At 46.9% G+C, this 16,879-nt stretch overlaps 1 protein-coding gene across 1 annotated transcript; it reads left to right on the top strand.

Annotated features, from left to right (window-relative positions):
* Positions 1–4,258: 4,258 nt before the first annotated feature.
* Positions 4,259–14,995, top strand: bmp16 (bone morphogenetic protein 16). The gene is made up of 3 exons (XM_083666936.1): positions 4,259–4,821; positions 10,437–10,786; positions 12,170–14,995. Exons 2-3 carry the CDS (start codon positions 10,444–10,446, stop codon positions 13,279–13,281), a joined length of 1,455 nt encoding a protein of 484 aa, XP_083523062.1. The 5' UTR covers positions 4,259–4,821; positions 10,437–10,443; the 3' UTR covers positions 13,282–14,995.
* Positions 14,996–16,879: the final 1,884 nt, after the last annotated feature.

Raw genomic sequence — 16,879 nt, 5'->3', positions numbered from 1 at the left:
AAGGTAGAGAATTCTTTGAGGTGTGGTTGAGCATTAATTGAACTCATCAAAAGGTACACCAAATATGACTGCCAGAATATTGCTCTTAATGGGAATGTCCAGTATCAATCGTAATTGTGTGCCTATAGCCAGCCCTAAGATGCCCCCCTAGGATGCCCACAGAGAGAGAACCAGGGACTGATACATGTCCTACATATCACCCACATACACTCCTCTAATCTCTATACACATGCTCATTTATAAAATCATTGTCTTCATAACAAGGACGAACACTCCTCCAAACACACACACTCACACTCACTCACACTCACGCACGCACACACACACACACACACACACACATACACGCACACACACACACACACACACACACAGACCCTGGTCCATGTTTGCCCGCTCAGCGACCTTGTCTTCAGCATTTGCCCTGATGTTATCATTGGAATGTGTTCTGGAGGAGGGGCGGGATGTCAGGACAGTACTGTTGTATGTGTGTGTGTGTGTGTGTGTGTGTGTGTGTGTGTGTGTGTGTGTGTGTGTGTGTGTGCGTTCGTGAGTGTGAGTGTGTTTTAGGAAGGCAGTAAAAGTGAGTTTCATCATATAACCAAAAAGGAAAGGAAAGTGTGTGGGTACAGTAAGTTTTGCCGAAAAAAATATATACACAAAGAGGAAACCTGTTGCCTCTCATTGTCTCCCAGTGAGGTTGAGGGTGTGGGTTGGGGGTGGGGCAGGGAGGGAGGTCAGAATGGTGTTGGGCATGAGTGACCTCCTCCTGCCATCATCTCCCTTTCTCTCTGCCTCCACTCCAAAACAGTGAGCTCAGGAGAATGGAATCTTATCTCTGCAAAAATGCACTTTGGAATTCCTAGTCCGTGAATGCAAAACGTCAGTCCCTGATTGTATGTGTGTGTGTGTGTGTGTGTGTGTGTGTGTGTGTGTGTGTGTTTGTGTGTGTGTATATGTGTGTATATGTGTGTATGTGTGTGTGTGTGTGTGTGTGTGTGTGTGTGTGTGTGTCTGCGAGTGAGTGTCTGCGAGTGAGTGTCTGCGAGTGAGTGTGTGTTCTGTGGCCCTTTGGTTATCCGAATTCCTTCATGTGAACTGTTAATGACACTCTTTCTCTGTCTTCCTCCTCGATCCTCACACTGCAGTCCACTCTCTGACATCAAGATCAAATTGTCTTTCCCAGCACGCAACAGTCACAAATCATCCACTCCACTTTTTTCTCTCGCAGTGTCATTCCTTCAGAGGCCAAACCCAGTCTTGTTTTCAATGTCCCAATGATTACTGCACATACCAGCCATTTGTTTTAACCAATCATACAATTATTTGCCATCATGTAAATACATATTTGTAAATACATAGCTGATATCATATTTGAGGATTTGAATATAACATTTTCAGATTTAGATTTTTTTTTTATATGCTGCCCTCCTCCCCAGATAGCAGACCTTTGACCCATTGTTTCTTTGGACGACGGTTAGTTGTCAGTAGACCTTGATTATCATTAGCAGAATGCACTGTAATGGCTTCAAACCATCCCAGCAGCTACAGAATCATATTTGCTCCTAGAGTGACATTTGAGAGAGCCTGTGTCCTGCTCTGCTCAAACTGAATGTCATGAGAAGATTACCTGAGCAAACGGATGTTTAGTTGGGCATAGATAAGGAGTGGGGTTTGGACCAACTTGGCTGGAACTTTATCACAGATATAAAGTGGCTCATAAATTCTCCCATTATCGCCTGGGAAGCATTTATGCTTGTGTTGAACAGTTTAGGTTCAAGCTGTTTGTGTTATTGCTAAGGCCAAGGATCACTCAAGTCAAGCTCCAATATCTCTCTGAATCCCTACCCGTTTAATGCTCTCTTTTCCACTTTGCTTCCTGGTTTTATGCCCAGGATGTTCTGTTCTCAGTCTCACCTGATTGTACAACCAATCCTTTGTAATTTAGTGGTTAATTGAGAAGTCATATAGATGGAACATCTTTAGACAGTTTTCAGGTGTGATAAATAGTAACAGATTCACGGTAGCATATCTTAACCTGGTGTATTACTGTTTTACATTACCTTTGGTCTGCAGCAGGGGAGGCTGGTGGAGGCAAAAATCGGAGGACTCATTGTAATGCATGGAAGGGAATGAGGAATGGTATCAAACACACTTTCTACCTTCACCAGCCTCCACTGGTCTATAGAGAGTAGTGTACTGTGTACTACCAGAGTACGAATATATGTACTGCTGTTACAGTACTGGAATGTGTGCTGAAAACAAATGGTGCACATTACAGAACACAGAAGAAACACTTGAATAAAGAGGCGTTTTCATCCCCTCCTCTCCAAATATGACTCACTCTTGTCTAGCTCATGGTGTGGAGATGGAGAGGATAATGGGGATTGGACGGAGGTGGGAAGACTCCGGTCAGCTTGTTAAGAGCGCTGAGATATTACTTTAAAAGCTTCTCCTCCACCCCCGTCGGAATGTGGAGGCAGAAGTGGGACAGCAGCTAGCGAACGTCTTTTCCAGAGGATGGGAAACCTGGAGGCTGGACTGTAGTTACCACTGCTTCTCTGGAGATGGCCCCTCATGCTGACCAAGAGCTTAAATGGGATGGGACAGTGGCCTTAAAGGGATAGTTCACTTTTTTTGTAGTCTTAAATTTTTTTGTGACTTACCTAGGATGCTAGTGGTTCTTCCAGGCAGCTTTTAAATCCACTGGCTCGTCATTTAGCATTGGGTAAATGAATAGAAAACACTAGGTAAATAGAAAATAAGGTAAAACTTGCTAGCGTTAGCTAAGTTATCCAACTACCTAGAAAGCTAGTTGTAACAAGCTAACTGTCAACACGATTGCTGTGTCAGCTCCATCTCATCTTAAGACTTTAGCTAACATTTGACATGTTGAATCTTGGAGACACCAACAGCCAACAGGAGTTCTAAAACTGGGTCGTTCAAATCAATAAAATTGCATTTAAAAAACGCCACATCTCCGTTAGTCTGTGGTGTAGGCTACCCAACATAAGGGAAGAGAATACATCGATGTTTTGGAACACATAACCCGAACATTAGGAGCTTATGTTGCAACATGCAGATTTTTCTCCTTTTGCTGATAAAATGCACCTGTGCAAAACAATTAGATGAGTGAATGTTTTTTTACAGTGACTTGCAACTCAAGGGAAAGGGACAGGGCACAGAGAGGGTTGCCTCCTAGCGGTCACAACACAAGACTGTCTACTGGAGTTATCTGTTCTGTACCATGGCTTTCTCACCACTGGATCTTTGGAGAAGGAAATCACTTATTATAGAATAATCATTTACGTATACATCCAGATATGAACTGCTGTTTAAAGCTAGACCAAAGCCTCTTTCAAAGAAAGCCGGACAACAGAGCTGCCATATTTGCAACGCCTCTCAGGTGCTTATTTACAAATAGAGAGATCAAACGCAGTTTTTTAGACAGGTTACCTATGGGAAAGACAAAAACTCAATTCACACCAACATGATATGGATTGTGTGTCTGTCCTTCTGAGCCAAGGTCATTCATCAGACTGTGGGTGAATTGAGGGGAGTTGGGCCTGTGTGTGTGTGTTTGGGAGGGGGGGGTGGGGGGCAAGTGATTCTCCAGATGAAATCTAATATGTGAGACGACGCATCCTAAAGAGACGTTTCCTCATAGCCCTGCCCCATGAATACCAATGCAGTGGCCTGCGCTGCTGGAAGGACGATTGCACCTTGCTCGAGCACGCAGTGGAGAATTACAGCACACTTTTTTTTTGGTCCATCCATCCAATCAAGTCTCCGAATCGCAGTGACCTCATCCCTCCGCTACAATATGAGTCATCCATTCAACCCTTGTAACAGAATATGTTTGGTCTTATTCAGTAGCATGGGTTCATGAATTTCTAAGAGAGAATGTATTGTCTGTGAGTATGTTAACTGATAAGTAAAATAGTGCCAATAAAAACCTGTGGGTGAGTTTGTGAAAGTAGAAGTAGAAAATAATCAGTCTGCCCGTCATGCTGACCTTATCTAAAAGAAGAGAGTGTGTGTGTGTGTGTGTGTGTGTGTGTGTGTGTGTGTGTGTGTGTGTGTGTGTGTGTGTGTGTGTGTGTGTGTGTGGCTGACAGTAGTTTATGAAGGTAGTGGGGGTGGTCTGACTTTGTGACATCACTATCAGGGAGGATCCAAATGGCCAGGAAAGTCAATTAGAGTTAAACTGAGTTTACCAGCTGGACTCTCTGTATTGCATATGAGAGAGAGAGAGGGAGAGGGAGAGAGGAAAAAGGGGAGGAGAGACAAAAAGAGAAGGAGAGGAAGGGAGAGAGACATTTAGGAAGCTGGGGACAAGAGGGAATTGTTGCTGGTGTACAGAAAACTCCAACCTAATTTTTCTTCTGCAGGTTCCATATATTCCGCGTTTTCTCTGCGCAGCTGAGCAGAAGGTGGAAGTGTAGGCGACAGAAAGAGGGAGTTGCCTGTTTGAAGAGGTCAGGCAGGCAGGGGGAAGCCGGTGGATATTTTTTAAGAGAGCGCTTATCTGAAACTGACAACAGGATGAGAGGTTGAACAAGGGGGGAGAGCCCAGCAGCGCAGGGAGGACCATGGACAGTACAGTGTCCTTACCCACAGTCCACTCATACAGGAGCCACAGGCACAGGCTACCCTGAGAGGGACAGACAGAAATAGAGAGAGAGGAGAGAGAGGAGGAGGAGGAGGAGGAGAGGTACAGAGTCTACTTTGTCTAAGGAGAGGGAGCGGGAGATGAGGGTTCGTAACACTGGAGCTCAAGGATAAACCATGGACTCTGCACACCTTCTACCACGCCTGGACGTGAGTACCATGCTCACACACACACACGCACACACACACACACACACACACACACACACACACACACACACACACACACACACACACATTCATGTGTGCCAAGCCATCTTTGTCTGGCCCCAGGAACGTCACTGCTCAAACCATTAGCCACTCAAGGGAACACACACACACACACATACACACACACACACACACACACACACACACACACACACACACACACAGAGATGCTGGCATACTGTGTGGCTCTCAGTCAAAGTCTTGAAAGCAACAGTCTAAGAATAATGTGACCCTTATATGTTCAAAGGACATAACGTAACTTACTACTCTGTCAAAATTAAACACATGAATAATTTCTTGGTGTTAATCATAAACAGCTTTAATATTTAAAAAAAAAAAAGTTCTGACAGAACATGTGAAGTCTTTGCGCTGTTTGAAATCATGTGTCATGCATGTCAGTGTTTCCACCAATGCTCCTGCAATGTTATGCCTCGGTAAGGCCTCCTGTTCACCAAAACACAGCCTCCTGCTGTCGCTCTTCCCCGACAGATAATCAAAACATTGCAATGAGCGATATACTGTATGGCAATCACAGAGAGAGAGAGCGAGAGAGAGAGAGAGAGAGAAAGAGAGACACAGAAAAACAGAGAGAGAGAGAGAGCAAACATCATGATTATCATGAGTACTGTACGACGATACACTGTGGATGATACCATGACAGGATATACAGGATATACAGCTTTCATTTTACTTTTTTTACTTTTACTATCATAATGTCCTGGTTTTAACAGTTGAAGGTGAATACAAGGTGACCTTTTGAAGTTGTGAATGTGCTAATGTGGACTTTTTGTGATTTTCCAGACCTGGGAATGAAAGTTAGAGCTGTGGTGACTGCTGTATTGTACATTGTGTAGCTGGCTAATGTCTATCCAAGCATGCAAGTATGGAATGCTCTGATAATGTTGTGAGAGCATTGGTTGGTTCCCCAGTAGCCGGGAAGTGTCTGGTCTACTCCACTCCTCCTTAGGGAACCTACTCTCGTCTGCTCTCAGCTGAACCCTGGCAGGAGACACTGCATTCTGCTACACTCCTCTGAGAGAGAGAGATTGTGTGTGTGTGTGTGTGTGTGTGTGTGTGTGTGTGTGTGTGTGTGTGTGTGTGTGTGCGCATGCGTGCGTGCATGTGTGTGTATGATCAAATCCAAAACCAATTGGCCAACGTCCATCTCACTGTATACTCACTGCACACATCTTAGCATTGTTTACCCATGTACGCATTTGCACTCATTCTGCCTGGCAGTTAGCGTGGTGCACACACTTGTGTGGCGCGAGGAGACATGCATTGTGGATTTGTAATTACCATGCAGAGGCTTGTGGGCGAAGGCGAGCTGAGATCTGGGCTGCCCGTCTCATTAGCTTCTTATAATCACTCCAGCTGGGATACATTATAGAGCTGTGCTAATACACTCTTATAAAACCACGCTGCGGTATTATTCTAGTGATTTCATCTGTCGTGAAATCAAACCCCCCCCTCTTTGCTTGAACCCCCCCCCCCCCTTGACAAATCTGACAACTCCTGATGTATGGAGAAGTTTGGAGATGAGTGGAGATGCTTTGGATGAATGCATAGGTGTTACGTCTCAGAGTGTGGGATTATACAGCCTGTTCCACACACAGAGATTGTGCTCCTCGATGCGTTCAGGGAACATACTGTAGAGTGTGAGTATGTGTTTGTTTTTCAGGACATAATCATAACAAGATGACATAGGCAGACCCTCTCTGTATACAGCAGAATGTGTGTATGAGAGAGGGAAAGAGAGGGGGAGATTGTGAGAGGAGGAATCTGGGAAAAGAAACACGGGAAGAACAACAGGAAGGGAAAGTGGAGGGACCAGGCGTAACACGAAGACAGCGGCCGCTGATAAATCAGCTCACTGCAGTGACACTCGGCCTTTTTGCCCCGGCAACACTGGCAACACTCTTCCGCAAAAACACCGTTCATTTAGGAAAAAGACCAACATGAGGGAGAGGTGGAAGGGGAGAGAGATAGGGAGAGACATACATATAAAGAGGACAAGAGAGACAGAGAGACAAAGAGAAAGAATAAAAGTGAGAATGGGAGAGGAGAGACAGAATGGAAGAGCATATGGGGGTGATAGAGGAGATATAGAGAGACAGATATAGAGACTTGAAGAGCAAGAAGGGAGAACAGAGAGACTAGAGAATAGAGGAAAACTTAACAGAGAGGGAGAAAGAGAGAAAACAGCAGTGGTTCAAATACAGGGGAGCAGGGAGTGAGAAAAGGGTGAAAGCGGGGGATAGGGGTGAGAGGAAAAAGACAGAGATGGAGAAATAAGAGATCAAAGAAAGGGACGGAAAAAGAGAGACAGAAAGGGGGAGAGATAGAGGGGTACAGGGAAACGTGGAAAAAAAGAGAAAAATAAAGTGATGGATGGAGAGAGGGGTGACGTTGAAAAGTGAGACAAAGAGAGGGACCAGAGGTTGCTAGAGAGAAAGACTAAGATAGTTCAGAGGGCCAGTGAGCAGACGGCAACAGCCGATTACCGCGGCGACGCCACACAGCTTCCTCCCGCCGGCTCACACCAGGGTCACGCTACTGTTTCCACTGGGGTCAGACGAGATCTAATAAGTCTGAGAGCCCCCCCCCCCCCCCCCCCCCCCCCATCCGCACCCCTCTGCATAGAGACTTGATTAGTCCCTTTTCAGGGGAAGAACCCTAACCCTCACCCCCCTCTCACCCTCTCCCTCCCTCAACCCCATCCCCACCTCCCTCGAAATACTTGATTAGGCCAGTTTCAGCTGAGACGGGGGTGGGGGTGGGGGTGGGGGTGTGGTGTGGGGGGGGACAGAGCAGGGGAAAGCAATCACAGGGATGGCAGCTTACCAGGATGAATGGGACGAGGAGACACCAGAGGGGGTGGGACTATGTGGAGGACAGCAGATAAAGGGGGCCAAATGCAGCCTGCGTCTCTTTCTACCTAGTTCACTGTAGATGAGGTGGAGAGGGGGAGAGACGGAGAGATGTTCTGTAGATGTCGGGCGGGGTGTCCTCTGTCCCCCACTTCCTCCCCCCATCACAACTGAACCTTTGAACCTTAATAAAGTCACCAGGGTGGAAGGAGGGTGGTGACATAAAGGTGATGGGGGCGGGGGGGAGAATGGGGAAGCGCGGGAGTGAGGTGGTGTGTGTGTGTGTGTGTGTGTGTGTGTGTATGAGGGTTGTGCTTTAATCTGCTTTACGAGCGTATATATATACCATGGGAGAGGCTGTCCAGTGGTGTCTCTAATCTGTAATTGTACTCTGTTGTGTTGTAGCCTCGGGTTGGGAGACGGCCTGGGACTGTGACAGTTAATGGGTAGCTAACAGAGTCCCACGCTCACGGCAGCCCATTTTACAAGGGCTGTACTTCAAACTGTATATGTTCACATGAACACACACACACACACACACACACACACACACACACACACACACACACACACACACACACACACGTGACCTCCCACTAAACCCCACTCTGACACTCTGGTACAATTAGCTGTCATTATGGTGTCGTTATGTGTTTGTTGGGCCATAAACGTCTCAGTTATCTTGCTGGAGTAAACTCAATTGATTCTCTGTCCAGAACAGAGATAGAGATAGAGAAAGAGAGATCAGTACAGATTTAGAGGGCGCTTCACTTCACTCTATCTCAGTGGAGATAGATAAGGCGTTAAAAACTTTCTTTTTAGAAAGGATAATGGATTTATCCTTGAGTGAAGCCAAAGGCAACTTGCCACATATTAAATGGACAACATTGCTTTTCTATTCTATTCTATTCTATTCCATACCATTCTATTCCATTCCATTCCATTCTATTCTATTCTATTCTATTCTGTTCCATACCATTCTATTCTATTGTGCTTGGTTCTATTCCATTCCGTTCCGTTCTATTCTTTTTTATTTTATTTTATTCTATTCCAGACCGGTTTAAAGAGAGGATGTTATAGCCATGGCTCAAAAACCTCTAGAGATCTACATGGGCAATGAACAATGACCCCTGACCCTTGGCTCCAAAAGGCAAAAGGCTATTGTGTTTAGTGGTTTATAATAACAGGCTCAGTCATTAACACCTGTATTACAGAGCCATAGGGTGTTAACCTGGTTGTAGTGTTAATGATAGGGGACCTCCGGCACTGGCTCTTTTCCCGCACAGGCTAACTGCAAACTGCTAACTGCCATGTTTGAGTGAGATATCAGTGGTGGGAAGCAATTATCAATGGAGCGACTGATCAGAAGGTAGGTTACAGCTCAACGTTACGGTACTACCCCCATCCTCATACAGTGGTGAAGCAACTGTATAGGATGTGTTAACAACTGAACATGAAAACTGAGCACAGAAAAATCATTTATTTGGCACAGCTGCGCAATACTGTCGCAAGCACTCTGTAATTCATACTTTACCGATTACATAATTAATGGTTGAGAATTGCAATCAAAGTAGGGAAGTATGAATACTTCTAGCCAGGAGAGCATAACGAAGAAGGTGGGCTTTGTTTGATTCCCAGTCGCAGCTCCACTTTTCTTTGTTTTCTCCAGCTTTCTTTTCATTCGCACAAACTTGTCCCGTGTATCTTCTTCCAGTCTTTGATGCACTGAACTACTTCAGCTCTGCCTCCATTCACTAACCAACCAATCGATGGTATGCAACATCGACGCGGCCGGTCGTGCATTGAGATATCGAGAGAGGTGCGCCTCTCTCGCCCGTGCAACCTCCTCTGCAACAGTTCGCGACCTTCGACCTTCGCGAACCTACGCAGACCCCTGGTTGCATTGTTGTCGATGAAGCATGGCTAGGCCTAAAGAGTTACTGTACACAGCTTCACAGCTAGAGACGGCGGTGCAAAGGGAAAGAGAGAAGGATGAGAGATATACAGTAGCTGGTTATCTGTCATCATGACAGGCCCCTATGCATTAGAGTCAACATGCTTCGGTTAATAGATGGTTTTAGAACATAGTGCTATGAACCTAAATCATACACACACAGACACACAGACACACACACACAGACACACACACACACACACACACACACACAACATAGATACAGCCTCTGTTTAATCACTCCTATCCCCCGGTGCTTGGGTGTCCTAGGAGATATAGGCCTTGCCTTGGCAACACGTAGTCATAAATTAACAATAAAGAAAACAAAGTGATGCTGTTTTAACAGCCTTGTGTATCCAGCAAACAACTTCGTATGGACACAGGCAGTACATTTCTTGATACCACGCCAGCTTCAGTGCATACAGTATTGCCTGATGAGAAATAAGTATGGCAAGGAGGAGAACGAAGATGATATATTGAGTACTTCTCATAGAAGATTCAATCTCCATTCAGTGATATTTCAATTCCTCATTCCAACACACACTATATATCATGTGAAATGTATGGTTAATCAAAATGGTTCCTATTACCCACACACGGTGGATCATTTTGCTTCGATACAGTATCATTTAAAACATCACCATTGGTAGTTTCAAACATTTAGAACTTGATTCTAGCACACCTTTCATTCCTTTACATATCCCTCTCCTCCCCCTCCCTTCCACCCACAGATCCACCATGTTCCCTGCTAACCTCTTGGTCCTGATGGTCCTGCTGCTACCTCAAGCCTCGTCTGGTCGCCAAGGCGGAGCCTCCAGCGAGGCCCACGACGGCGCCAGCGTGTCGTCATTGTCGTCACCCCCGGAGCCCAGCCTGGCTCAGACCATTCAGAACCTGCTGCTGACCAGGCTGGGCCTGCACTCCCGCCCCAACCCAAGGCCCGGAGCCCCCATCCCCCAGTACCTGCTGGACCTGTACCGCTTCCACTCACAGCAGTACCACCTGGTCCAAGACCCACAGTTCAGCTTCCCCAGTCAGCACGTGCAGGAGGCCAACACAGTCCGCAGCTTCCACCACACAGGTTGGTTAGAGACAGGCTCAGGTTGTCAACATCTGAATATTCATTATGATAATGCCAATAATGATGATGAATTTCATTAGAACAGAGCTTTGAGAAGACTCTCAAACACACTACGTACAGCATACAGCGTACTTTATATACCGTTGCGCAATGTCATGGGTGTCGTTCATCTGTGTTATTGTGGGCCCGACTTCCAATGCTATACTTTGAAGCCATTAAGGTACAACGTTTTTATTATAACAGATTATTATACAACTGGTTGATCAGAACAAGTATTGTGACTGGCCGAGGCTGAGGCGTTTAAAGCCGATATTTAATAATGATTTGATAATGTCACCCGTTATGATATTCATACGCCGCAGTAGATTTGTTCAGAACACTTTAGATTTGTTTATCAGGTCAACTTATCAACTGTGGTAGTTTTGAGAACGATATTTCTGAGCGCAGGGCAAAAATCATCACAATCTATCCCAAATTAAGCATTGTTTTCTCGTCACAATTTTCTGATTTTTTTTTGTCAATATTGTCACTTTGTAGGGGGATATTGTCGCTAAATGGCATTATTGCTTAATTAAGTATCTCAACAACATAGAAAGTTTATAGACATATAATAGACAGAATGGACAGGCTCCTTAGGGTCAACAACCTGTAACATAGAACCTACACGTTTGACAGCAGTTCTAGGCTTTCACCAGGGTTAGGTGACATAGTAGACATCCAGTCTGTGATACCCAGCCTGTCTTCTCTGTTATGACTCACCATCTTAACAACAAACAACTGAGTTGGGACCATCTATCTGCCAATTATAAGATGGGTTTCCATAACATACCATACACTGACATCAACCTATTGAGATCCTATTCCAAAGCGTGTACAGCGTGTGTGTGTGTGTGTGTGTGTGTGCGTGTGTGTGTGTGTGTGTGTGTGTGTGTGTGTGTGTGCGTGCGTGTGTGTGTGTGTGTGTGTGTGCGCGTGTGTGCAACGGATAGCTTATCTGACCGTTTATGGCACTAAATGTGTCTGACATTGAAGATTTGAGAGTTGAAGGTAATTTCTTAGTATTTAAAGGGTAATTTGACATTGAGATTACAGTGCTAGGCAGTTTTCCTTGAGCCTGGGAAATCATTCAAGGGAGACTTCCAAACTACTGCAGTGACTGTGTGTGTGTGTGTGTGTGTGTGTGTGTGTGTGTGTGTGTGTCTCTTTTTTGTCTTTTGTCTCAATTTGTGGTCTCTTTTTTGCTTTGCAGAACAATGTTGAAAGCCTCTTAACCTTAGCCTCTTAACCTTAGCCTCTTAACCTTAGCCTCTTAACCTTAGCCTCTTAACCTTAGCCTCTTACTTGTTTCTCTTTCTATTTCTCCCTTTCTTCTCTCCTTCTCAGAATCAGCCCATCCCTCACTTCCACTTGAACAGAGGCAGACCACACCAGACAACAACAGGGTCCACCTCTCCTTCAACGTCTCCTCCATACCCCAGGATGAGAGGGTGGTCTCTGCAGAGCTGCGCTTCCTCCGGGGCAGCGGGGCTGTGGGTGTTGCTGGAGCTGGGACTTGGGCTGGAGCTGGGGCCCACAGGGTCAGCCTCTACCTCTCAGAGGGCCATGGGAACTCTGAGCCTACTCTGCTGGAGTCCAGGTTACTCCCGGCTGGCTCCAACCCCAAACCCACAGCAGGTTCCTGGGAGGCCTTCAGCCTCAGCACGGAGCTCCTCCAGGGGGCCCTCACTTGGACAGATGACCTGGCCTTCCTACTTGAGGTGACCCCTGAGAATAACAGTAGCTCCGCCCTCATCTCACCCACCCTCCCTTTCTCTGCTGAGAAGGAGGGGCACAGGGAGGGACACCTGAGGGTGCGCAGGTCCCTGGGGCAGGATGAGCACAGCTGGGCACAAGAGAGACCCCTGCTGGTGACTTACAGCCATGACGGGCGTGGAAAGCCACTGGCCACCCATGGCAGGAGGAGTCTCGGGGTGACCCAGAGGATGAGGGGCAGGAAAGGGGCCAGGGACAAGGGCAGGGGAAGCAGCAGCAGCAGTAGTAGAGACCAGGGTAGTAGAGACCGGGAAAGGGACAGGGACAGGGGGTCCGGGCCAGGCTGGGGGGGAGGAGGAGGGGGCTGGAACGAGCGCGGGAGGGTGAAGCGCAACGGCGGGCGCGCCGCCAAGCTGAAGCGCTTGTCCCGGGCCCGCTGCCGCCGCCACCCACTCTACGTGGACTTCAATGACGTGGGCTGGCACAAGTGGATCATTGCGCCCAGCGGTTACGACGCCTACTTCTGCCTGGGTGAGTGCCGCTTCCCGCTGGCTGACCACATGAACTCGTCGAGCCACGCCATGGTGCAGACGCTGGTCAACTCCGTGAACGGGGCGGTGCCGCGGGCCTGCTGTGTGCCCACCTCCCTCAGCCCCCTCGCCCTGCTCTACACCGACCCGGAGGACCGCGTGGTGCTCAAGAACTACGAGGATATGGTGGTCGAAGGCTGTGGGTGCCGGTAGCTGGGAGACAGAGAGAGGAGATAGCGAGAGAGAAAGAGAGAGAGAGAGAGAGAGAGAGAGAAAAGATGGTAAGGAAGGGAGAGGAGAGAAGGAGGAGGAAGAAATCATGGGAAACGACAGAACTCAACCCAGCAGGATCGTGTGAGAGCTTACCTGGACATAATGATGGGGGGATGTTAATACCAGTAGTGGGGGAAAGAGAGAGAGGGAGAGTGAGGGTGGTGCTCAAGAAGTTCCAGAATGTGGTGATGGGAGGCTACAGCTGTGTCACTAATGGAACTAGGAGAATGGAATATAGCACCCTCCCACAACCCTGTAAGAGTCGTGAATGTCACCGACAGGAGAGGACACAGGGATGAGAGTACACTGCAGAGGGACACAGAGAGATAGCATCCTATCATTAGCCCTACTGTACATGAGGGATGACTCAACCTCATTCCCTTCCGCACCACTCACCGGGACAGTCCCGTGCTTTGATCTGGGCCCACGCAGCAGCCCTTCTCCCTGTCTTATCTGTAATATCTGTGTCTATTGTCGCTCAGAGTTTGGTTTATCACCCACCTCTCATTTCAACACCAAGCTGGGAAAGGAGATGCAGTTCTTCAACTGACTAAGTGGACTGTCAAAGAAATGCCAGTAAGCAGAGGACAGTACAACGCCATACAGTGGACACTCTTAAGAGCGAGGGCTGTCGTTTGATGACGGAATCCATTGCGTTGGCAGCACCGTCGTCTAGGCAACCGAGCTAAGTAGGATAAGTGGGATCCACATTATTGGTCTCACACCAAAAGAGACCTGGACAGAAACTCCTCAAATAGACTGAATACATTTGGATTTCTCTGACAGACAGACAGACAGACAGACAGACGAACAGACGGATGGACGGACAGACAGACAGACAGACAGATTGTCCTTGCCAAGCTTCCCGTCATGAGATATTTAAAACCACAACAAAAATACTGAGGAATTATTATGCTATTGTTTGAATGTAATACTATCATTATTATTTAAAGAGAGAACTTTTTTGTACATTTCTTTTGAAGAGATTTCAAATAATCGTTGTCATCAAACATAATTCCATGAAATGGTAAATCTAACTTAAAAGACACATTGTGTATTTAAATAGTGACCACATATGGTGTATTTAATCTTGAAAATATTTAAGATATCTGCTCTCTACAACCTCACATTTACCATATAGCACCTAAAACTGGAGCCTGCAGTCCATACAAAAGCTTTTGGTACCGCAAGTTATGGTGGTGGCTTTACATCTGTATTTACGGCCATTGTGTTGAATAAACAGCCAGCATTACTTTGACTGGTCTTCATTCGTTTTCAAACATTAGGTGTAGCACATTATGCAAACAGAGCAATTTATCAATGGTGCCATCATAAGCTCAACAAATACTACATAACAAAGCTATTGTATTCCACTGAGCCGTCTAACAAGACCACAATTTCATCATCGCAGATGTATTTGCTAGCTGTGTGCATGTTTTAAAAAAAGAGCCTCTGACGTTTAAACCAGTTGATTTTCAGTGCCTTTTGGACAAGGGCTTTGCAAATGTGTTCCCGCTGAGTTGAGTGTTTTGAGGGATTTTTTTCAATGTGTTGCCCTTTCCCTCTAAATGGAAGCATATAAACAACAGTCTGTAAAATGTTTGACATTGTCTGAAGACGTGGTGATTCCTGTAATAAACAAAGACCAAGCAGCCCCACTGTCACCTGCCTGTGTTTGAAATAGGAACTATACTCCATTCTCTTTTCTCTGTTTGTGACCTGAGGATGTACAGTATATTACCACAGGTGGTATCATTCCTACACAACCTTCAGAGCCTCAACTGACCTGGCGTGAGTTTCCCAATACCGATGGCTCTTTGATATTACAGCATATTTTAGCTACTTTTGATCTATCCCATGAGTGCTTTCAAGATACAAGACAGATCTGTTATACTAATAATATTACACTGAATCAAAGCACAAGACCAGGGGCCAGGGCAGAGGATGGGTCTGTCAAATCCATCCACTGATCAGAATTCCTGTCCATCATGGCTTGGTCATTTGTATTGACCAATAGGCTAACACTATTCATGTTCAGGAAGGTGGTGAGAGCTCCCTCGGTGAACCCAGAACAAATCGGATGAGGCGGTTATAATAAGGAGGTACTTTCAGTCCTTTCAGTTAAACACACTAGGGTATCAGAAGTAGACGAAACATTATTACAATATTACAATGCAATAGTTAAAACATTGGGCTTGACAAGTGGGCGACATAGGACAGATAGAAGTTACGTAACAAGGCATGAGGAGTACTAGACTACATAGGACAGAAGTTAAAACACTGGTAAGTTGACTACATTGGGCAGTTGGGAGTAGACTATATACGATAGATACAAGTTACACAATAGGGCATGAGTAGCACTGTATAGAAGGCTACTTGGGACAGATCCAGGTTTATCAACAGCCAAAACCACTGCAACACCTTATCGATTCACACCCAGCCTTACGCTACACCCCGCATGTGTTTCTGATCTCCAGACGTTACGCAGAGCGCTACTGCGCTCCTGAGCTTAGCAGCAGGCAGCGTGCTTGGCCGCAGGTCATTCCTCGCGGCATGAATGCGGGGGTCAAATCAACTCAACAGCTTTCCTGACCCCGCATTCCTGTCTGTTGAAAGGAACAACCCCCCCCCCCCCCCCCCCGCCAGATGGTCCAGCTCACTGCTTGTGAGAGATGGAGGAGAGGTGAATGGTGTGAAACCAATAGCCGAATCGCTCCATCCTGGGGAGGGGGTGACCCCGCTCTTCCCCCCCGCCCCTCTTGTCGGAGTCTGGACGTGGTCCAGGGCTCACTGGCTACAGCTGGAGCTGTCCGGATCCCTACCTACATATTGTTCCGCACCAGCTGTCAACAGCACACTGCCACTTGGGCTCCTGTGTGTGTGTGTGTGTGTGTGTGTGTGTGTGTGTGTGTGTGTGTGTGTGTGTGTGTGTGTGTGTGTGTGTGTGTGTGTGTGTGTGTGTGTGTGTGTGTGCACGTACTATAGGCCTTTACCCCCCTAACCCTCACTCACTTCTTCATCACCGACCTGTATTTAACCCTATCCTTGCCCCTCTAATCCCATCAACCCATCCTTCACCATCTCCCTCACCCCTCACCTATCCCTCACCCCCTAACCCATGCACTCCCCCCTCAGCCAACCCTACTCTCAACCCTTCCTCACCCCCAGGTGCTGAGTTACGACTGTCGTTGGTGTATCGGGATGGGGTGGGGAAGGGGGAGAAACAGGATATGGCCAGCTTATCTTGTCAGGTGTGTGTCGGCCAGTGGCCTTGACCCAATCAACCCAGTGGAACACCTTCCCTGGGACCATAAATCACAGGCTATAGGGGGCTTCCCAGAGAGACAGGGCCGCACCTTGAACCAGGTGCCTGGATTTATCTTGTGATGTGTGATGGAGCCCAGATAGGCAAGGGAGTACAAATGCCTCACATTACAACAGCGCTCTCTCAGAAGGACTGAAGATAGCTGTACACCAGTTCGAGGTTGGTGGAAGTAGAAATTGGAGGACGGGCTCATTATAATGAGCATGTCCTCCT

This window comes from Argentina silus, assembly GCF_951799395.1.
Source record: "Argentina silus genome assembly, chromosome: 3".
NCBI classification, from domain to species: domain Eukaryota; kingdom Metazoa; phylum Chordata; class Actinopteri; order Argentiniformes; family Argentinidae; genus Argentina; species Argentina silus.
The sequence above is the reverse complement of the archived record's forward strand: the minus strand, read 5'-3'. Positions and strand labels throughout refer to the sequence as shown.

Coding starts and splice junctions, on each gene's coding strand:
- bmp16 (XM_083666936.1), top strand. CDS start 10,444: ATGTTCCCTGCTAACCTCTTGGTCCTGATGGTCCTGCTGCTACCTCAA. Junction 10,787..12,169: donor CCGCAGCTTCCACCACACAG/GTTGGTTAGAGA, acceptor TCTCCTTCTCAG/AATCAGCCCATCCCTCACTT.